The following is a 23,369-nucleotide window of genomic DNA, read 5'->3' on the forward strand; positions in this document are numbered from 1 at the left end:
AAAAAGGGACTAAGACTGTGATTTCTATAGAACTTGTGGTGGAAAAAATATACAATAAAATATTAAAAAGTATTTTATGAATGTATTAGGCCCACCTCACCTTACTCCAGTCTTGTATAGATAGAGAATCCTTGCAGGCAATTACAAATGTTGTAGAAAGTGGCATTAAGGTGTTATGTTAAACTAATCTGTCATGTGTATGAGATATGCAAGGTTAACGTTGACAGAAGCTTACATAATTTCTCCTGATTCATTTATGTATTGCTGTTTTTATTATTTTTCTTTTTTCTTGCATACATACACATAAAAGGCTAAGCTGGATTTATTAAAGTTGTAAAAATGATCTTTTTTTTGTATTTCTTCATGAAAAGAGTGTTTTATCCTCCCACGCACATCCTGAAATGTACTCCACACCCACTGGAAATCCTAGTGGAATCACAAGCATGAGGGTTTCCCTAAGATCACGTCAAATCCTATAAATGTAACAACCTCTGTTCCAGGCAGCTCATCATAATCTTGCCAGCTTTAGAATCCATTGTAAAAATTTATAAAATAATAACAATAAACTCAGATCATATGGGTATTTTACTGGCTGTCTAGTCAAACATAGTAAACACGACGATTAAGAACAAAAGTCATTCTCTGCTTGAGATGGTAGTAATCATTATAACACAAATTACTAAATGTTCATTTAATTTTCTGTAGCAAGTTGCTTTTTCTGTTGTCAGGAACGGATAGTCCTCATGTCGTTCATTCATACTCTTCATGCATGCCTTTTATGTGTTTCTGAAGAGTGAATTGACCTCTAACTGACATTGCAAGAGTGGTATCCATGTTGATGAGCACATTAGCTACAGGCTATATGGAAACATCCACAGAATTTCATCCCCATCTGCAGCCAAGAAGCAGGAAGATTTTTTTTACATTTAATGTATTCTGATAGACTTATCTGTTCTGTGAAGAATTAAGCATATCCACGATGTCTGAAATGGTATATGGTCACATAGTTAGGTTGTACCGTAGATTAATGAAACCAGTAAATGAGAACATTGGGCTCTTATTTTTTTTTTTAACAAAGCCCATTAAAATAATAATAAAATAAAAACAAATTGTTAAAGAAATTGAAGAATACTTGCAATATACATGATGCTATCCTGAAGATCAAATACTTATCATTACCAAGATTATTCTGAATTTTCAAAAATATCAGCCAGTGGGTTCTAAATTTACATATTTTATTTCAAAATGACATCTCTTGTGTCTTTTTATTAGCAAACTTGTTTCTTATGAAAACAAGTTAGTTGTTATGAAAAAAACACAACTGTTGTTGTAAGTCTATATGAGTAATCTAGTAGAACCATAAAAGATAAATATCTACTTAAGTAATTGCTCCTGCAATACAAGGAATGAGGGAAGCATCAAAATGTAAAACTGGTCTCATCAACCATTTTTTCCTCTACTCCATTTTAAGTCCGCTTTAAGTCTTCATGTATTTTAAAATTTCACAAAAAGTGCCCTGATGCTGTTACTACATGGAATGTTCATTATTATTATTTATTGTTTTATATAGCGCCATCAAATTCCATAGTGCTGTATAATGTTAACACCTCAGCCTTCTGAAAAGGACAGAAGGTCAGGGGTACCAATAGGTTATATGACATAGTGACCGTTAGGTAAAGTCAAACAGCAAAACGGACAGCAAAGGAAATGAAGAAACAAGCAAGTTGCTAAACACCCAAAGAAGACAAACCATGGTTCAGGATTAGAGTTGTATAGGTCGTGTGACCATTTAGTGATGTGTCTCTATCATAGCAATGAGGCTGGGTCATGTCAAATAGGTAGTAGAAAGCGAAGAGGGATGTCACTCATGGACAAAGGACATAAATGTAAACAATATGTCTCCCTCTTTAATGTGCTTTGAATGGACGATTGTGTGAGAAATATTCATAAATTCCTTTTAAAGATAAAGTATTCAAGCTTTTATACTTGATTCTGTTTATGATTTCTAGAGCAACCTGTCTATTGTCTATTTGCACATGCAAATGTTGTAGGTCATAAAATTGAGCATTCCAAACAGAATAAGAGGTTTTAGTAATCTCAACTAACCTTGGGTTACTATGTAGGAAGTGTTTATTCTTGTACCCTAGGATTTCTACAACAAAATAAGTTTTCTATTGCCAACAATAGCTCTGTAATACAATATATATTTCATATTCATGTCAATTTTACTTCCTACGAGGGTAATGCCTGTTTAAGAAAGAGTTAGACTCTCCTGGGGTAGTATCGTAGAGGTAACCAATTTAATGTTTTGAAGATAATCACTGAAGATCATTGACATGAGATTGCTGGTAGGGGGGGACCATCTTTTTCCTCTACCAGTGTGCATCCAATGCACTTCAAATGCAAATATCCAAAGTAGAAAATATTTTTGCACTGATTTTACATTAAAATTTTATGTAAACATGCATACACATGATACCACATTTGAATTTCTTCAGCATCAGTTTAGAAGCAGCGTATTCTGGAAATTTTAAAAAGGCTGAACATATAGGCTTTTCAAAAACTTGCTTAAATAATTTGGACGTTTGTAAGAAAAAAATCTTTCGAAAATATTTTGTGAAGGCTACTTATTCTTGTAGTGACCCATGGGTTTGTCAGATATTGCAAGACAGTTGGCCCAGTTTCTGATGGCTTTTATGCCCACAATCTAGATTTATGGAAGGAACCAATTAGTCAGATATACATCCCCCATACTGCAGGGCAGCATATTATCTGGGCTGGTCAGCAATATGTAAAAGTTATATGTGTCCTGAAAAATATGGCTGATGTGGTCACCCTAATGCCCCATAGACCCTTCTGTATTGTCTCCAACTAGCCTCACATTGTATATTTATCCCACCACCCAGCCCCCTTTAGTATTGATGTATGTGATGTCTCCAGCCAGCACTCCCTTGTGAATTAATTCCCCCACACCCTTGCATATTGCCCCCCTCCATTTAGTATTATGTCAGCACCCAGACTGCATCCACAGTGTTGGGATAAATAACACACAGGACCTGCCCAATACCCAGATTGGAAGCATAGGATTTGCCGTTTTGCCACAAACAGTCTCCCTGTGGCATCCTAGACTAAAACGGCCTCCCTGTGCCATGCCTCCCCCCCCACTTACACATCCATGCTATCACACACACATATTCATTCATTTACTCATTCACAAACATTAATTCACTCATTCATACACATGCATTCATTCATTAACAGGTACTCATTAATTGACTTATTCAAAGATGCTCATTCATTCCTTCATCCCGCTCGCAGACTTCCGCAGGGGCTGCTGACTCCCTCTATACCACCCAGGGAAAGCAGAAAGTGGAGCACGGGTGCTTCCCCTGGGCAGTACAAGAGACGTTGCTCGCACAAATGTGTGGGAGCAACGCACAGGTAAGCAGCAACGCCCCGGTGGAAGTGATCGCGGGGTCGCAGTTACGACCCCTGCAATTGCGGTTGCTGCCAGCTTTTCCCCAAAAGCAGCTCCATCAGCTCCTAAATTAATCCAGCCTTTATAATACATAGTTAATATTGTGAGATTTCCAGAAAGTTAGCTGATTTGAGCAGGGCTCCCTTATCTCTTGGTTCTCTGTAAGTCAAATTATGTTATACACTGTTATGTCCTGTTTACCCACTGTACAGCACTGCAGAATATGATGGTTCTATATAAAACAATAATAATAATACCTATTTAGTTATGCACAGATCATGAAAATATTACATTTTCATAAGTTACACTCTTTAAAATGCCTGAAACAGGGCTGAACTTTTTTTCAGTTTACAAAAGTCATTATATACAAAGATACCATTGTTTATAACAAGGAGTTTAGTTAGATGTCAAAACAAACCCTGTTGCTATCGATTGTTTGTGCTGTACATTTATTTATTAAAGACATTACTAGCTTGTAAATTTTGGTTTTAAATCAGTGTAATTGTCTATTTTTTTATACAGTAATTTGTGTCTCCTACTGATGTTATTTCCAATACCTTCACCCATCCTTGCTTCATGTATTTTTAAAAATGTTCACTTATGCAAATTTTTGTTTAGTTATGGCATCAAAGTAAATTTTTTTTAAAGTCTGGTACTACACGAAATGTCAAACTCTCAGACTTGTGAACAGGACACAAGGTAGCAGGTATCATCAATGTGCAGCTGACCTAATGGTGACCATTAGGTAGAGTCAAACAGAAAAGCTGAAAACTAAGAGAATAAAGAAACAATTAAGGTGTCAAAAACATGTGAGACAAGCCATGATTGAGTATGAAGTGAAGGCTCTTAGATATCAAAGGAACCGAGCATCAGCTTAATAGCCGTCCTTATATACATGTTTCTTCAAAACTGTGTAGGTCATGTGACCATCTAATGGTGTATCTTTATCAAACCATTGAGAATGGGGCATGTCATGTATGTAAAATATAGCAAAGTAGACAGAGGAACCTCATGCATTGAGCGAGATAAAATTGATCAGATCCAAAGGTGTCTGACACACTATAGATATGCTTGGTAAAACAAAAAAACGTTATGTAGCCGTAATATCTTAATAATTGTTACTTGCCAATTGACAACCTTTCTCTACGGATAACAGAACATGAAAATTACTTGTTAGTGGTTAGTAGTTTAATGCATGCGATAACTGAGTATCTCCTTTAAATTAGAGTGACAGTTCAATATCCTTGACCCTGAACAATGCATTTTAAAAAACTTAATGAGTACTATAATGTGCATTTAGTGAAGCAAAAAAAATAAACCTTAAGGAAACCATTAACCTTAAGGAAAATCTCCCATCCTCTGTGGTCTGATGATTCTTGCCACTGATTGGCTGCTTGAAGCAGCCAGCCACTGGCATGAATATGCTACCATCGAAAGCAATGGGAATGCTTTCCACACATTTGCACAGATATCTCATTAGGCCACCCTTGCGGACACATCTCCTCCACAGAAATTAGTTTGGGCACATGGCACATTACACAGTGTCATGATTTATTCAACAAAATATAGCCAAAGTGGAGATTCCATTTGTGAAAAACTAAGTACATGCTTACTTCTACACTAGAAATTAAGATGCTATGCAGCAGACAGGTGCCCTTGATTAATTGATCACCAGCAGGTGTGACCACCTCTATAAAAGCCAAAGTATTAGCAATCTGGAGCATTCAGGTGTGTGTTAACACAATGCCAAGAAAGAAAGCGATCAGCAATTGTTGCCCATCAATCTGGGAAGGGTTATAAGGCAATTTCCAAACAATTTAAGTTCCATCATTCTACAGTGAGAATTATTCGAAAGTGGAAAACATTCAAGACAGTTACCAATCTTCCCAGAAGTGGATGTCTCAGCAAATTCACCCCAAGGTCAGTCCATGCAATGCTCAGAGAAATTGCAAAAAAAAACCAAAAACAACAAGAGTTACATTGAAGACACTACAGGCCTCAGTTAGCATGTTAATGTTCTTAACAGTAAAATTAGAAAAAGACTGAACAAGTATGGTTTGTTGGGTTGGACTTGACAAAAAAAATTAGCAGATTCTTGTGCACCCACAGGGAACTTACAAAGTAGTACCAGCATAATCCAGGTAAAAATGTAAGCTCTATTATCACATCCTAAAAGCATCATGGCATGAGGAGAACACAGCCTCTATGATCAATCTATGATTAAGCCTACTAAGGTGAAATGCATGAGACTGTATTCTCCTCATGCCGTGATGCTTTTATAATTTATAATAATGCTTGAATTTTTACCTGGCTGACTCTGGTACTACTTCATTACTTATTAGCATACCTGGGAATCTCCGGGTGAAGCACTGGTGCTTCGGGTCAACACTCCAATCCTCCGGGTCGTGGGAGCAAGTTCATGCCCCGTTCCCCACCCATTTGCCCTTTAAATTACGTCAGTGGGCAGTCCTGGCCGCGTCCCGCAAGCGAAGGCTGAGTGAGTGAAGATGTTCCCAGGTATGCTTATTAGTTGTAAGGTGTGCAACTTTTTTTGTAAAGTTCTCTCTATAGAGGAAGGAGGCATCGCCTTGTGCTGTACTTAGTGGGAGCAAGCCGTTGGTAAGAGATGTTGGCTGTCCAAGATTGCTAAACATTCCCTGCAGGCTACGTATTTTGTTTGGAAGTGTCAGGAGAAAACCTCTTCTCTATAAAAAAAAATATGGCACCACAGTTTAGGTTTGCAAAGTTGCATCCGAACCACAAGACCTCTGGAGCAATATCCTTTGGACAGACAAGACCAAAGTAGAGGTGTCTGGCCACAATTTACAGCGCCACGTTTGGCCAAAACCAAACACAGTATATCAGCACAAACACCTCATGCCAGTGGTGGAGGGGTCAATGATTTAGGATTGTTTTACAGCCACAGGAGCTGGGATCCTTGCAGTCATTAAGTCGACCATGAACTCCTGCGTATACCAAAATATTCTAGAGTCAAATGTGAGACCAACTGTCCGACAGATAAAGCCTGGATGATATTGGTTCATGCAACAGGACAATGAACCCAAGCACATATCTACAAAAGAATGGCTGGAATAGAAAAGAATCAAGGTGTTGCTATGGCCCCGACCGCAACCCAATTAAAATGCTGTGGCAGGACCTTAAGAGTGCAGTGCATAAACAAATGCCCGCAAACCTCAATTAACTCAAAAAAAGTGGACCAAAATTCCTCCACAACACTGCTAGAGACTTATAAAGCAATACAGAAAATTACTTTAAGTTATTGCCAAGTTATGGAGTCATAAGATGTACTTAGTTTTTCACACGTCTTCTCCATTTTGTTAACTTTTTTTCCTGTATGCTGGCCATTTAATCACAGATGTGACAGCATGCTGGCATTGTAGCAAGCCCCTATTGTAGGCTCCCTGCTCCATGAACAAAGTTTTTTTTTTTTTTTAACTTTTGAAGAAGCTGATCAATATCTGCCTGATCAGAATTCTCTTCCCTAAAGAAAAAAGAAAAGAAATAATAATAATTATATATATATATATATATATTATCTTATACATAATGGTTGGTATACTGAGTCCAATTTCCTACTATGTATTTCCTATATAGCATGCACTCTAGGGATGAAACCACTTGATTGCAGTATCTGTCACAACTGAGTAATTATTGTCCTTTTGAGACTGTTTCTATCAACACATTTAAGTGTCATTTTTATTTCTCAATTATTAGAATAGCCGGGAGTTTCGAGTCCACAAAGACAAAATATCCTCATTAGTCTGAATGTCCTCTGATAAGCTTGTAATTCTCAAATTGTTTCTGAGTGAGTGATTCTGTTCCTTCTAAGTACTGACAGAGAGCAGTGTTAACCAGAAATTATGATATCTGTAAATCCCTTCTATTTGTACGGATACTATACATAAAAAAAGTGTGCAATGTTAGATAATATTAATATTAATTAATAGAGTACATTTAATCCAGAGACTGCCTAAGAAAAATACATTTAAATATTGCATTACCTTTAAAGGGTTAATAGTCTATCACATACAGAGATCAAAACAGACACTGTAAACTTTATTTTATTTTGTTATGAGAATTGTTAATCTGATCCGAAAGTATTTATTATACAGTTTACATTTACACTGAAAAAAGGCACTTAATGAGTTTCACTGCAGCTTCTCCTGGAGGTAAATACTGAAGTTTCTTTAGAAGTACTTTATGCATGCATGCAGATTTAGTAAAGGCATACTAAGGTACTTTTAACATGCATTTGTATTTAATAATTTGTCTAGGAACATCCATTTAAAATTGAAAGAAATGGATGGTTTTACATTCATCTCGCAGTCTAAAATTGCGAGAGCTAAAATGGCTAGACTGCGAGTGCTAAAATGGTTACATAGAGATTGACAAGAAATAACTTCACCTAAGTGATTGAATAAGGGGTGCAAAAAAATAAATTGGAAGCTGGCCAATGAAAAAGGGATAGATTTAAAATATAAAATAATAAAATGAAATAATGAAATAAAATACCAAGTGTCTAAAAAATGCTGCAAATGGTCCGAAAATAAGGCACAATCACCTATTAAAACAATACAACAGAAAATCAACTGAACCCTGCGCAGAGTTCAGTTGATTTAATAAAGTATGCAAAATTTTAGCATATATTAAATTTATAAATTGAAGTTAAATATTCTACATCATTAGAAAATAAGACAGGTCTAAACTAATTTTACCCCTTGTAAAAAATAAAAAAAAAGTAAAATGATGGCTTATGTACAAAAGACTCTTAAAACAGTTTATTAAAGACAATTTAATTCATCTGTTGCTAAATTAAATGTTTTAAAAGCTTTTTCTATTTTTCTCTCTTCATATAGATAACTAGTGCAGTAATACCGTATTTGCTCGATTATAAGACGAGGTTTTTTTCAGAGCAAATGCTCTGAAAAATACCCCTCGTCTTCTAATCGGGGTCGTCTTCTAATCAGACCTCAAATAGAGTCTGATTAGGAGACTAAGATCCAGATCCCCCGCACCGCTGCAGGGGACCTGGATCCTCCTGTCTCACCCCCCCATCATACACACTTACCGGTGCTTCCTGCTGTATTGCCGGGGCAGCGGGTTGACGTCTACGCGATCCGCGTAGACAACGTCCGCTGCAGCCGGAAGGAGGTGTGGCTAGCAGCGGGGGTTGTCTGCGTCCGTCGCGTAGACCTTCCCCGACTGTCAGAGATCTCTGATCTCTGACAGCCGGGGAAAGTATACGCGACGGACGCATACAAACCCCCGCTGCCAACTCCACCTCCTTCCGGCTGCAGCAGAAGGCGACGTCAACCCGCTGCCCCGGCTGGAAGCACCGGTAAGAGAGGGCTGAGAGGGGAGAGAGGGGAGAGAGGAGAGGAGAGGAGAGGAGAGGGGAGGGGAGGGGAGGGGGGGAGAGAGTGTGTGTGTGTGTGTTAGTTAAATGGGGGCATAGGGCATTTCTGGAGTGGCGTTAAGGGGGCATTTAATAGAGCACTCTGCCTCCTGAAATGCCTTATACCTCCCTATATGCCACTCTGCCCCATAATATGCCTTTTAACCCCCTAAATGCCAGAGTGGCATATAGGGGTATAAGGCATTTCTGGAGGCAGAGTGCTCTATACAATGCCTTTTAACTCCCTTAATGCCACTCTGCCTCCTGAAATGCCTTATACCTCCCTATATGCCACTCTGCCCCATAATATGCATTTTAACCCCCTAAATGCCAGAATGGGATATAGGGGTATAAGGCATTTCTGGAGGCAGAGTGGCATATAGGGGGTCAAAAGGCATACCATGGGGCACAGTGGCATATAGAGGGTTAAAAGGCATATCATGGGCCACAGTGCCATATTGGTGTGGCAAGCCTGGGGGCAGATGTGCGTAACTGGGGGACAGGCTGGAAAATACAAGAAATAAAAACCAAAAAAATATTTTTCTCAATCATAGCTTTTATTAAAAAAAATAGTTTACATGAATTGACATTTACTGGTAAAACTTTTTTCCTTTAGGGTCGTCTTATATTCAGGCTTTTTCTTTTTTCCTAAGTTAATATTCAGATTTTGGGGGGTCGTCTTATAATCAGGGTCGTCTTATAATCGAGCAAATACGGTACATTTCTGGGATTTCAGCCAGAAATTATACATGTGTTAATTGAACTAACCACTTCAAAGACATTTAATTGTCCAGCATGCTACAATAGTTTCAATAGTAACTGAAGAGGGTTTTTCACCAATTTTGAAGATTCACGTGTCTGAGTCCCATGCCAGATCTTCATGGTTGAAAACAGAATCAAGATGATCAATGAAGTGCCACTTCTCCATGAATCGAAATATGAACGTGTTTAAATTGTCCTAGGGACCCCCCTGAACAACAAATGCATTTGGAAGTACTATGTACATACTTTCATATACATTTATTTAACTAAAAAATAAAATATTTACATTAAGGTGAAGCTGCAGCTGCACAGCTCTTATTAGACCACTTATATGATGTTTGATGTGTTTTGTTTAAATATTGTGATTTATCTGTAGAGAACCCTCCTAGTTTTCACACAATATACTGGTGCACTGTAGATCCAAAACACACGAGGGGCTATTTAAACTATCTTCCATAATCCAACCACACCATCCCAGACTCTCAGGCTCCATGATCAAATTTGTCTCTGCTCATTTAAATTAGTAAAAGTTGGAGGTCAACCATTGCCAGTTCTTTAATTCAATCTGCTTAAAGGTATGATAGTAGTAAGAAAAAAGTTGGTGAGAAACAGAGGGGTCTAATAAATGTGCAGTACAGAAGACCCTCCCACAGGTAAGTAGCAGGGCTCTTGTTGTAGCAGGGCTTGAGGTGCGGACTGCGTAAGATCGGTTGCCCTGGCTGCTGATCTTACGCGGGCCGCACCTCGAGGTCTCGCGGACCGCATTTGCTGCGTTTCTATTGGGGGGGTTCCTATGGCCCTGGGGGGGATTTCTTCATTATCAGTCCCCCCCGCATGAGTTACTGGGGGGGGATCTGTCCCCCCCGTCCCCCCCCGGTTCCTACGCCCATGATTTCAGCTCCTATGCATTGTGAAAGCAATGATCTTATGCTGCAGGAAGAGCTTGTCTGACCCTAGTAGATAATGTATAGCTAAATCAGTGAGATCTATCTATCTATCTATCTATCTATCTATCTATCTATATTTCAGAACCTTGCTTATGAAACCCAAACCACATAATAATGACCCACATATTTCCAACTGATTGCTTTTGTCATGTCATTTTACAAATGTCTAAATGAATGTTAGTCACAACCTAAATAAAATACATAGTACTCACCATTATTCACTAGGACATGGAGGCCAAGGTTCTTTGCCTTGAAATTCTGTACAAATTGTCGGATGGACTTCATAGAAGTTAAGTCACAGCATAAAAATTCCACTGGGGGGAAAAAAATAATAAAAATAATGCATAACTTCCAAGTGTTTAAGAGAAAATGTGCCCTATTTCACATAGGATAAGAAGTCCTCTGTTAAATATGATTAGATACATTTACATAGAATCTGTGCAATGGTTTATGAGACTGGGGAAAGAATGTTCAAGGAAAGACTGGAGGACAATAGAGGAAAGACAATAACTAGAATGCAGGGACCAGGGAGGAAAGCTTTGAGGGAAAGACAATAAGACTAGAATGGAAGATTGAAGTGAATAGAATTCACACTGCACCACTGGGTAGTTTTGTTTTGCTCCTTGTATGCAAATTAATCAGATACTAATCCTATACTTTCAATTATTCATGCTCTCAATTTCTTTTAATTCTTGAAACAAAGTGTGTGTTGACTTTTATGTAAAATTGTTTGAGTATCCCCTTTTTTTGATAACTGAGCAATCAAAACCCCTTTGTTCTCATCAGATAGATTCAATTATTCAAACAAAACGTGCGCTGATTAATAGTCCTTTTCAATGTGAAATTGCTTTTTACTACATGTACTTAGTGTGGCTCTTACCTTATGTTTAGTACCTTGTCTATTTGGGCCTACACATTGCATTTCATTATTTTTTGAAATTATAGATGCTCAATAGAATTAAAGCTAAGCATAGATGTCTCCTTGTTTTGTCAGTTCTAATAGAGGCTGGGTTAATGCTAATTAGGATTGGTAGGCAGGGGTTAAAAATAGCGCAAACACTATGCATTAAGATAGTAAATAAAAGTAGACAACTCAAACAAAATATTCATATAAGCCAATGTTGCAAAATAAATAGATAAGATTATACAATGACAATTATACCACAGTCAATAGGAAAGTCTCTAAACAAAGTCAATCAAAGTCATGTATGCTTAAAACCTCTGATTCCATACTTCATTAAGCCACAAATATTATTTTCCAACATTCATTCAGATCCATATATTTAAATTAGAGCATGACTTCATTTTAATGGTAGAAGTAGCCCAGGTTATTAAAATTACTTTTAGATGTGCTTGTGATCATTACTTCATTTTAATTTGCAGGGAAAGTCATAACCTCGTTTTACACTTCAAAGAAATTGGAGCTCACAGTAAGTTTAGGTTGCATAGTGATGTGTTAATCCATCAAAAATTGAAAATGTGCTACATATGTGAATTCATTTTGACCTACCTTAAATTCAGGTTTGTATAATTGTATAAATCAGATGTGAAATTTAAATGCAAGTCACAAACCATGGCTGTGAAATTACTTTCAGATGCAAGGGGATCTAGAAAATGTAGTCTTCAATTTCCTTTTAAATCTTTTTCATGTGTTTTCTTGATTTCACACATACCTTTCCATAATTCCTTGGCATACTATTTCACTGCATTAGAGTCCTCCTCGTAAAACAGTCTCTTTACCTTATAGTTTGACAATCGAAACGCTTTGTGTATCTGATACTTTGAAAATGTATCAAATAACCCAGTTTATACCAATTTCCTACATACAGGCTGTAGCCCAGATTAAAACCTAATGTTTACAAAGTCAAGTTAAAAAAAAGACCAACCACAATCACTAAATCCAACCAACAGTAACAGATAACTAAAATCTTTATGTTGAGGGGACCTGAAGTGTTGGGTGAACACATCCTGTTGATTGAGGCCAATAAAAGTAATTACATATTATTAAATGGCTGTGGCCAAAGACCAATATCACTTTTCAAGGAGTAGCTAAATGTGGTGGGGTGGAGTGCAGTTGGTTGGAGTGATTGTTTTGTAAGCCCACATAATATAAAGGGACTTTTGGCACAAGACATATAGAACATAAATAGAATTTGAGGGGAATATATTGTGTGGATATATTACAATTTGTGGAGTAACACAATACTCCATACAATACTCCATACATTGCCATTTTCCCCTTGATGTGCACCAGAAATTGTGATCCTACTTAAGGTTGGAAAGAACTGGACATCAATGAGGGTGTCCGGGTCATATAACCTGTATACCATACCTCTCGACTTTTAAAATGGACTGAGTTGCGGCTTAGGCAGCAGTGATTTACAGAGCCTTTTTATGGTTTTTGTGACCTAATAATAAATACTTAAGAAACCAAGTCGCTCAGAGGCAGATATAATAAGAATAATGCATTCTACTTATGCCATTTCATTGTAATCATTTTTTATTTGTGTGCTTATGTACTGCAAACAAGCTACTCTTTGGAAAGAGGAGGGTTTAAGAAAAGGAAATGTTGACAGGGGCATTTTGGAACCAAAGGGGGAGTGTCTCTCCAAAACGGAAGAGTCGACAGGTATGACATATGTATACATTATACTCATGAATCATTTTACCTCTGCATGGATGACAAAGTGGTTTAATTTACTACATAGGTTTCATTCCTCAATAGTAAATGTTTATTCTTGATATTTTTTTTATTATATTTTATTATTTATTTGTCTTTTACAGCATAATCCGTGAACATATGTTATTACATGTAGCCATTTTATATGTATTTAGTAGAATTGATTATAAAAATAAATGCAATTCAACTGTGCTTGTGTGTATATATATATATATATATATATATATATATAATAATTTTTTATTTTTTTTTAAAACGGGATTGTGAAGCATGTGATTTGCATGACAAAATACCACCCAGCACATTACATGCAAACGCTCAAGTGTTTCTCAATAAATTTACCAAAAATGTGCGATATATGCATAATTTCCTAATCACTTATGTTTGTTAAGTGCAGCATTTACATTTAATTGCTTATATTTTTAGCTTAGACCCTGTGTTAAACTAGGTAATTTATCTCCAGATAAGGCCAAATTAATCACTGTCATGAAAAGACAGCTAGTAATGAACTGTACAACAGTTGAGATTTGTTAAAAGCTAAATATACCATATTAAAAATGCTTGTACTGTATATACATACATATTATCTAATATATGTATAATATATAGTCTTGTGGCTGCATGTGTCTGTCTGCCAGTGCCTGACCCGCGTCCTGTGGTTCAATGCTCTTCCTACACTAGGGGATCAATTCTTTTTTTGTAATATGGAGAAGGATCAGTCTGTCTGCGAGTGCTTGGCTTGTCCTGCTCTGTGTCTCAATGCCCTACCTTGCTCTAGTGGATCAATTCTTGTTCTTGTTTCTAATATGAAGGAGGATTCAGTCTGCTAGTACCTGGCCTATGCCCTACTCTGCTGCTGCAGCTAAATGTCCTTCATTACTCTATAGGATAAATACATTTCTAATTATGAGGGAAATTCAATGCCCTATTGTAACGTTCACCCTTCGCTGTATGGGCTTGTTTCAACTTGGTGCTACGCATTTTATGTTTCCAGCCACTAGTGGCCGCCCTTGCCACTCAGAACCACTCAGACTGATTATCAGGTCCAGCTGCAGTTGATTACCTGATCAAGTCAGCCTTTATAAACCTGCCCAGCCCTGCAGTCTGGGCTTTGACATTAACGTTTAACCCCTTAAGGACCGGGCTCATTTTTCGTTTTGTACCCTGTGGGACCGAGGCTGTTTTGACACTTTTGTGGTGCTTGTGTTCAGCTGTAATTTTCTCCTCACCCATTTAGTGTACCCACATAAGTTATATATTGTTTTTTTCAGGACAAGATGGGCTTTCTTCAGATACCATTTTGATCGTATCATCTTATTTACTATAAAAAAAAACAAAAAAAAACATGGTGAAAAATTGGAAAAAAACATTTTATGACTTTTATTTATCGCCTAAAAAAGCAAGTAAAAATACCCAATGTTTTTATGTTTTTTTGCTGTTTTTTGTAAGTTATAGGGCAATAAGTACAAGCAGCGTTTTATGATTTCCAAATCTTTTTTAACAAATCTGGTCAGTCTGCCTCCATCTCCTCTTTGGAACATCTTTGAAGTCGGTTAAGTCAATTTAACCCATTCAAACCATATATTTTTGAAAACTAGACACCCCAGGGTATTCCAAATGCTGTTATTTTAACCCTTTCCATGCACCAATTATACAACTACACTTTGTCAAACTTTGTAATAGTATTTTTTTATTTTGTTTTTCACACAAATTGTACTTTAGCGCCCCACTAAGTGGACTCCCAAGTCGAGTGCCCTGCAAGTGGGCAACCTGCCGTGTGCCCTGCAAGTGGGCAACCTGCCGTGTGCCCTGCAAGTGGGCAACCTGCCGTGTTCCTGAGTTGCGGCCAGCGCCCCACTAAGTGGACTCCCAAGTCGAGTGCCCTGCAAGTGGGCAACCTGCCGTGTGCCCTGCAAGTGGGCAACCTGTCATGTTCCTGAGTTGCGGCCACCGCCCCACTAAGTGGACTCCCAAGTCGAGTGCCCTGCAAGTGGGCAACTTGCCGTGTGCCCTGGAAGAGGGCTTCTAGTTGTGTGCCCTCCAAGAGGGCTTCTAGCCGTGCCGTGTGCCCTGGAAGAGGGCTTCTAGTCGTGTGCCCTGGAAGAGGGCTTCTAGTCGTGTGCCCTGGAAGAGGGCTTCTAGTCGTGTGCCCTGCAAGAGGGCTTCTAGTCGTGTGCCCTGCAAGAGGGCTTCTAGCTGTGCCGTGTGCCCTGCAAGAGGGCTTCTAGCTGTGCCGTGTGCCCTGCAAGAGGGCTTCCTGCCGTGCCGTGTGCCCTGCAAGAGGGCTTCCTGCCGTGTGTGCCCCATCCCGAGGGCTTTCAGCCAAGAGACTTTCCTTGTTTGTATGTTGTACCATCATCTACAATACAACTCTTAATCCGCGTCTTCTATCTGTGGTTTATTTCCGGCGCCTGTCTGTACCAACCCCAAGCCATCATGCATCTTGGGGTACAGACAGAGTCCCTCGTATCCCCTGCACCTGGGCTCCTATCAGACCTGCTCCCCCGGTTCGTGACACCTATACAGTGGGGCTGGATATGTGCCAGTGTCTACCTACTCCCTGCTACTACTACTGCTGCTGACATATCACCTTCATTATTCTGAGGGATCAATTAATCAAAATGGTCCAATGTTTGGAGAAATTGAATCCCTTAGCATGCTGCTTGATGTGTGTATCCACTGATGAAGTGCTGCTGTTGCTGGTGGTGGTGATCTTACAGTGAAAAACCAAGTGTGGATCTCTTCCTAAACCTTGAGATGGTGCTGCTGTAGGTGAAAGGTGAGTCCAGAACGCCTTCCCAAACTCGTTTAAGAATCAAAAAAGGCCCACGAATTTCGTCCGAGCCGAATAGACAAACACAAATGTGGCAAATGTTTTGCCCAAATCAATTTTGCTTACTGTGCACAAGTCTACTACAGAGTCCCTTTAATGGACTGAATACCGAACAATAACAGTCTATAAAGCGACCCCCATTTTCGCCCACATCTTCTTCCCACGCACATTGCTGCTCTCCCCAGCCACACACATAGAGCCCTGGAATGTCATGTAGTATGGTAGCCAGAAGTGGCTGCAACAAAGGAAATTACATCATGTAGGAGGAGGTAAGCAAGTAAAGAGAGAAAAAGGAGGAAAAGAGAAAGTGAAAGAGAGGAGTAAGAGACAAGGGAAGGAAGGAGAGAAGAAAGAGGGGGTGAGAAGAAAATGAGGGGAATGAGATTAAAATGAACGTAGGGAGAGAGGAGAGAAGAAGGGAAAAGAGACATAGGACAGGAGCAATGGAGAGAGGAGGATGGGAGCAAAGGTGTTAACGGTCTTGGAGCAGAGGATCCTGGATGCAGGGAGAAAGGAAATATAATAAGGGCAAGTTTGAGTGTTTCACTTTCCAACTACCTTTCCTTGGTGGTTGAGCCCTCAAGTTCAGGTGGCTGTGGGACTTAAGATGATCCACAAAGTCAACATGGAAATAAGGATGTAGAAGCAGGGAATGGGGCAAAGCAGAGAATAGTCAGGTCTTGGTACAGGGTCAATGCAAGCTGCAGGGAGGAATTGTCAGAAAACACAAAGGCTCTGAGCAAAGTAAGCAAGGGGTTTAATTACCACTACGTCACCCCCTAGATGATGTCAGCAATCAGTGTCAGGAGAAATGAAGGCCTCTTCTGACTATGCCTGCTTTGCAATCATGCAAGCGCACTTCATCGATACCAGCACGTGCGCACCTCTATTTGCCCTCTGCTGTGGGCGGGTGAGCCGCGACGCCAGCCCTGGAGCAGCTACCTGCGTCACAAAGGGGAAGAGGAAAGGGAAATCAGAGATGAGGAAAGAAGTATGAACGAGAGAAAAAGTGGGGTAAAGGGCAAATAGATTTTTGGCCACATCATTTCAATGGCGGGCACATATGTATGTATATACTAGAATATATTATTAAAATAAGACATATCCTCTCTCTCATATCTCTCCCTTTCTTTTCTTCCTCTTCCATCTTTTTTGTCTTTCTGACCTTCTTTGTCTTTCCATTTTTTCCTATCTCATTTTTTGCTTTTTCTTTCTTTTCCACTTTTTTTCCATTTCCCTTTTGTTAATCTATTTCTTTGTTCTGTCTCTTAATTTTTCTTATGTCATCTGTTTATTTGTTTTTTCCATGGGAATGTAGTATTTTTTTTAATTTTTCCTAAATGTATTGATTAGAAAGCTAATAAATACTAATAAGGAAACTTCATCAAAGCTAATTCAAATAAGAGTATTTGCAAGGCCTCCAAACTTAGCTATGCAGCTTCCATTGCAACTGGCCTGTATTTAAACTTGTAGATAAATTAGGAAAATACTGATATTGTATGTTCTCTAACATTGCAGGAGTCCAATCGGGTGGGAAGGTGGGTATGACATATGAGGGGCATGGTCGGGACCACTTACCGACCATTCTGGAAGAGCGACCACAAGGAGCTTAGCTTCAAAGCATAACAAGGAGGCAAAAGCTGCAATGGAAGGGTTCCATTGATTTTACAGATCTCTGGGGAGATCAGAGGATGTCCTCAACCGGCCCTTGATCACCACTGCCCACAAAAACAGGGCAGTGGGCCAGTTCACGGAAATTAGCAATGTATCCAAAAATCATGACAGGGGGGGTATGGCAGGATTATTTGGTAAAAAATGACATGATGTGAGATGATGTAAGTTTTTAAATAACATGCAAAATCAATTATAATGAATAATGATGAATATCATAAATTTACTCCTGCCACTTGGCAGGGGAATACACAGTCATGGCTTTGCAAATAAAGTTCATAACCTCATTAGATTTTTCTTGTTTTTCCATTAATAAATAATGATTGTTTTAATAACATGCAGATGAAGGGAATGCCAATTATTTAATCACATCAGAGGACAAAACTCACATTCTGGCTGTGATTAAACTTGCTGCCTGTTGTATATTTGTGGAAGAGAATCCTGACATTTCCCCACACTAGGAAAAAATCTCCAATATTCTGATATAATATACGTTATCAATTAAATTAAGAACCTAAGCAAGATACTTAATTTATAGTATATATAAAAACTGGTTGATAGAAGGCAAAGGAAAAATACTAGTGTAAGTAAGAAATTATAAAACTTTTAATGAACACTTAGCAGGTTTCAATTTCCCTGTCATGACTACCCCTTCCACAAACTCTTAATTTCACTCTCTCACACACTCTGAACTTCCCTTGCTGCTTTACACTAAGCCCGTCCTTTCACTGAATATGAGGTTTCTGCGCTTCTCCTTTCCTCTTGCCCACCAAGCACCAAGTAAATATATAATGTATAATACTACTAACACATCCTCTGTGGTATTGGTGTGGACTCAAAATAAAATGAGTCTCACAATTTTCATTAAACTTCTACAATGGGTGAAGGAATTGTAGTAATATTAATAAGGGATCTCTAGCACAGCCAGCAAAGAAATGAAATGGGTTTGTTAATCTTAAAAGGGATGACAAACATTAACAAAATTGGGCTTTTTCATAAAAGTGATCATGGTGCAATGTTTTATAAGGGGTCTCATCACCATAGCAACCACTAGTAAAATCAACCAGCAGGGACAATACGCAAGTTGCTGCAGTAATACTACTTTGTAACCTTTGCACCAAAATTATTTCAGCAACTGAAGTTACTCCCAAATCCTTTTCAATTCCTCCTTACATTTATGTGTGCTTGTGTGTGTGTGTGTGTGTGTGTGTGTGATATATATCTATATATATATATATATATATAGATAGATAGATATATATACACACATACAATAACATACAATAATAACTTACGTTAATTTATAATAATTTACATATGTTCTCAAATGATAAAATTAATTATTTCATGAGGGTGCCGAACTGTACAAACTAAATTGCATTCTTATTCTTAAATTATTGTTGCTCCCTACAAATAGTAAAGTCCAGCCATACTTGCTGCACAGGCTAATGAGGCTGGATTTTAGTAAGCTTGGTTGTCTATATCTTATATACAAATAGGGCATATAACTCCCTCAACTGAAAAACTGAAAATCAAAATGCTCTTCGGTCAGCTTGAGAGAGGCAACAATATGTTGAAAAATTACTTGAATCTTTTAAAGAACTTTTATACTTTTATTTTTTATACAATGTTAATCTTTGCACAATAAATGTTATAAACTCTGATTTTTTGGCATAACACAATTTTATCTTCCACTGATCAAACATTAAAAGAAGAATTTTGAAAAATGCTCCTCTTCAAAGGGGCATTTTGGAATAACTGCAAAAAAAATGTAATAGTCTTCTGTTCTGCTATTGCTATTTCTTACAGTACAACCATGATTTATTATTGTAGGTCTCTAGGTTTCATAAGGAGAGCTGATTAATTGGGAGTGATAAGTAATATAACACACATCTGTCATATGGCTCGGTTTGTAATTTTTATACATCGATATTTAGTGTCAATCTGAATTGCCTATATCACATCTTATTGAGAAGATGTTTTAATAAACATTTACTTAAAAAAACACATTTCTTAAATTTTCTATGTTGTTTAATAAAATATTAAGATCTGTGGGGAAAAAGCAAATTTTTGTTCTGTGCTCCTTCTTCCAAGAAGACTTCTTATGGCCAAGTACAAACGCAAAATTTCTCCTACAGTCTGTTGGAAAAAATATATGATCCAAATAGCTTCCTTACTCAGAATGAATGACTCATTATACAAATATATTTTAGCCTTCATTTGCTATACTTTTTAATAGAGAATGCAGGAATTATCTAATGTCCTCATAATCATTCTCGGCATATCATTCAAACTATACTATAATGAAATGTATGTAAAAAACACATATATGGAGTTATACAAGAGTCAGCTAAATAAATAAATGAATAAAAAACAGGGCAACGCATATCCATTATTTATCACATTTCTTACCAACCTCTTGACATCTCTTTGCAGTAAATGGAATTAGTCCTATCGGTTCTACTAACATATACCAAAAATATTATCTAGTTGTGACTGTACTGATTAGTAGGAATAGTAGACCAGCAACCAGTTCCTAGCTAGAGAAAAAACATGATCAACGTATCATCTTGTAGAATAATTGAGAAGAAATAATAATAATAAAAATAATAATAATAATAATTAAAAATAGGATACAATTTATGTGTTCTTGCACAGCATCCAGCTGTCTTTATGTAACAGTGAGTGGGTATTCAAGGTCATTAAGTGGTTGACAATGTCAGGAAAACATTTAGGAATACATCAATGCATGAACAAACTAGTAAGTACATACCTACATGTCTACTATAGGTATTTACACAACTTCCAAAAATCGTTATGCACGTATCTAACAGATGCATTTTTATTACGGAAGTCAATTCCAGACAATTCAACCCTTTATTCTTTATTAAAAAAAAAGGAACAGTTTCAATTAAAAGTTTTCCATTTCAATGAGTATAGATTTTGAGCTCCCTTTCCAAAGTTAATTGAATTCTGTAAGGTAGCAGGGCCATATAATACGTCTCTGAGAAAATGAAGCCAGATGCACTGATGATCAGAGTCAAGAAAGAAAACAAAACAATAAGGCACTGAAGTAGATAAGCAAGCTGTATTCTGATGTCCTTTGTCAGATGCCTCTTGTTATTTTAAGTTGACATGAGTACTACCAGCTGTCACGCAGTACCACATTTTTAGCTACTTTTACAGTACTATTGCGATTTAAAGGGAGGCAATTGTTCTTGTGCCTTCAAAATTACAGCATAGTTATGCTTGATGCCCAAGATCTCTGTAGTTTTCATTGCTCTGACATCCCCTTAAAATCATCACAGGACGCTTTCCCTATTCTCAGTACATCACTCTAAATGTTGTCTAGTGCAGTAATGGCAAACATTTTTGGGCTTGAGTGCCCAATTTTCTGCATTAAACCAAGCTGCAGCGCCAACACTGTATGCTCAGTACAACTCCCATTCTAGTAAATGGGAGCTTACTTCCAACAGCTCTAATTGAAATCATTGAGAGTAGCCGCAGCCTATCATATGTCCGCTATCCAAAAAATTAGGTTTTACTAGCATGCATGCGACTAGATGTTGCCTCAGCTGAAGTGCTACTGTAAGTTTTACATATTAATACTTATTAGTTTTAGTAAAGGAAGCCAGGGGAGGTCTTATGTGAGACATAAGTCCTTCTAGCGCCAATAATTAAACATGCATGCTTCTTTTTACAGGCAGTAATATTAACTGGAGTTCATGCAAAATGTGCTCCAATATGAATATAATATAAAAATAGGGGTGGTGTGCTTCTTTAATTTATCGGAAACAAATATATCAAATCAATACCCATGAAGAATAGAGTGACATGCCCCCTCCATCGATGCCACATATCTGTCCTTGATTTCTGTAAATAAAATGCAGTCGCCCCGCTTCTAACACACATTTTGTGAGCGTATAAAAATGTATTTGTAAAAATAACATGAGCCATAGTTCAAAAACAACTGCTTACAGGATTGTATTAAGCTATCTGCCTTCATCATTCCGCCAGGTCTGTTTCATAGTAATTTCTTTTTTCCGTATAAGTTTTTGTTTATGGTGATTCAAGAAAGACATTGGAATGAAAAGGTTATTCAATTTGATATTAGTCTTTCAGTATATTTTATTACCAATGAAAAATAAATTTGGTTGCTTGTAAGTGTACCCAACTGGAAATAAAGAAATATTATTTTTAGAATATCTCTCCTCTATTTTCTATTTCCAATGTTACCACCATTACTGTTAGTTGCATATTCTATTTGTCTCTTGTGGCATCACTTAAACAGTATTCACAGTATAAAGTTAAAAAGCAATATTGAAATGACTGCCTGTAAAAATTTGTTTTATGGGTTTTTTTGGTTTGTTTTATTAGTTGAGCTGAACATGTTAGTCAAACTTGTACAATTACTTATTTACCATATTCAATAAAGTTAACAGCTATACATGGATAGTGATAACAGAGCACAGGAATACTGGAAGAATGAAGGGGCTGTGATTTTAAATGACCCCCCAGCTTTCTTCTCTGATTGTGGTTCCTGGGATGGAGGCCCCGCTTGCCCATGCCTAAGGGTGGCCCTGCTAGTTGGAGACAGGGATAAGCACCAGGATTGGTACTAGTTTCCAGCTTATTTCAACAAGCCATGGACTTCAATAGGCCATGGAAGTGACCACATCAAGTAGATTGGGTGCTCATAGAAAAACATGTAACAAGGAACAAAAATAACTCCAGCTCACCATTCAGATGATTTACAGAGACGCTTCAAATTGCAGGGAGCACGGGATAGAAAGCCGAGCCATATTCTCGGTTAATCCGAATAGCAATACAAGTAGAGGATCCCACTCCACAAAAATAGGAGTTTAAAACTTCAAATTTTAATTAGACCAGTTAAAACATAATAGACAAAAAAAAGAAAAAAACGTGATTGAAAGGTAATACACCAAAGCGTTTCAAAGCTTACGGTTCTTAGTCATGGCTTCCATAGATTGGGTGCTCACTATATAACTTTTTCACATGGAATATTCTAGAAGGGCCCACCACTTGCTATGACACTAGGCTAACACATTTATATATAATTTACTGGTGAGGTAGACTAACAGTTGAATCCTGGGAAATCCTGTTAATTTCCACATTTCCAAGATCAATGTAAAAGCCGACATTATTTGATATTGCTTATTCGTATCTATTTGTATCTGCACTTAGGGCCCACTGAATAAATCTTATTGCATGATACCTATCAGGAATGACATGTGTAGACTACTGCATAACAACAGGACACTAAACTTAAGGCAAATGTTGATCATACCAAATATTGAAATGTTTTAATTTTCAGTTGGTACTAACATATTTCTACTTTTAATATTGCATTTTTGTTTCAGAGATACATTTTATTTTGTCAAACGAGGGAATGAGGGATGAGAGAAACAAGAAAGAAGGATATATGTGAGAAAAAGAAGGAGAGAGGGAGAAAAAGAAAGAATTGAAAGAAAAAGGGTAGAGAAAAGGAGAGAAGAAAAGAGGGATAGAGAAAGATTGCAAGACATGTCTGTCGCCTTTCGTTTAATAAAGCCTTGGTGTTT

General features: G+C 37.7%; 1 protein-coding gene across 1 annotated transcript in view; it reads right to left on the bottom strand.

Moving 5' to 3' along the window:
* Positions 1 to 23,369, bottom strand: part of LOC149289838 (polyprenol dehydrogenase-like) — a 95,003-nt gene that overhangs the window by 42,002 nt on the left and 29,632 nt on the right. Inside the window, exon 4 of the mRNA XM_089490284.1 lies at positions 10,816 to 10,917. Within this exon, the coding sequence (XP_089346410.1) occupies positions 10,816 to 10,917 (102 nt within the window). The remainder of the gene's footprint in view (positions 1 to 10,815; positions 10,918 to 23,369) is intronic.

This window comes from Sceloporus occidentalis, unplaced genomic scaffold, assembly GCF_023333645.1.
Source record: "Sceloporus occidentalis isolate IW3139 unplaced genomic scaffold, rSceOcc1.0.p SCAF_43, whole genome shotgun sequence".
In the NCBI taxonomy this organism is placed as follows: Eukaryota; Metazoa; Chordata; class Lepidosauria; order Squamata; family Phrynosomatidae; genus Sceloporus; species Sceloporus occidentalis.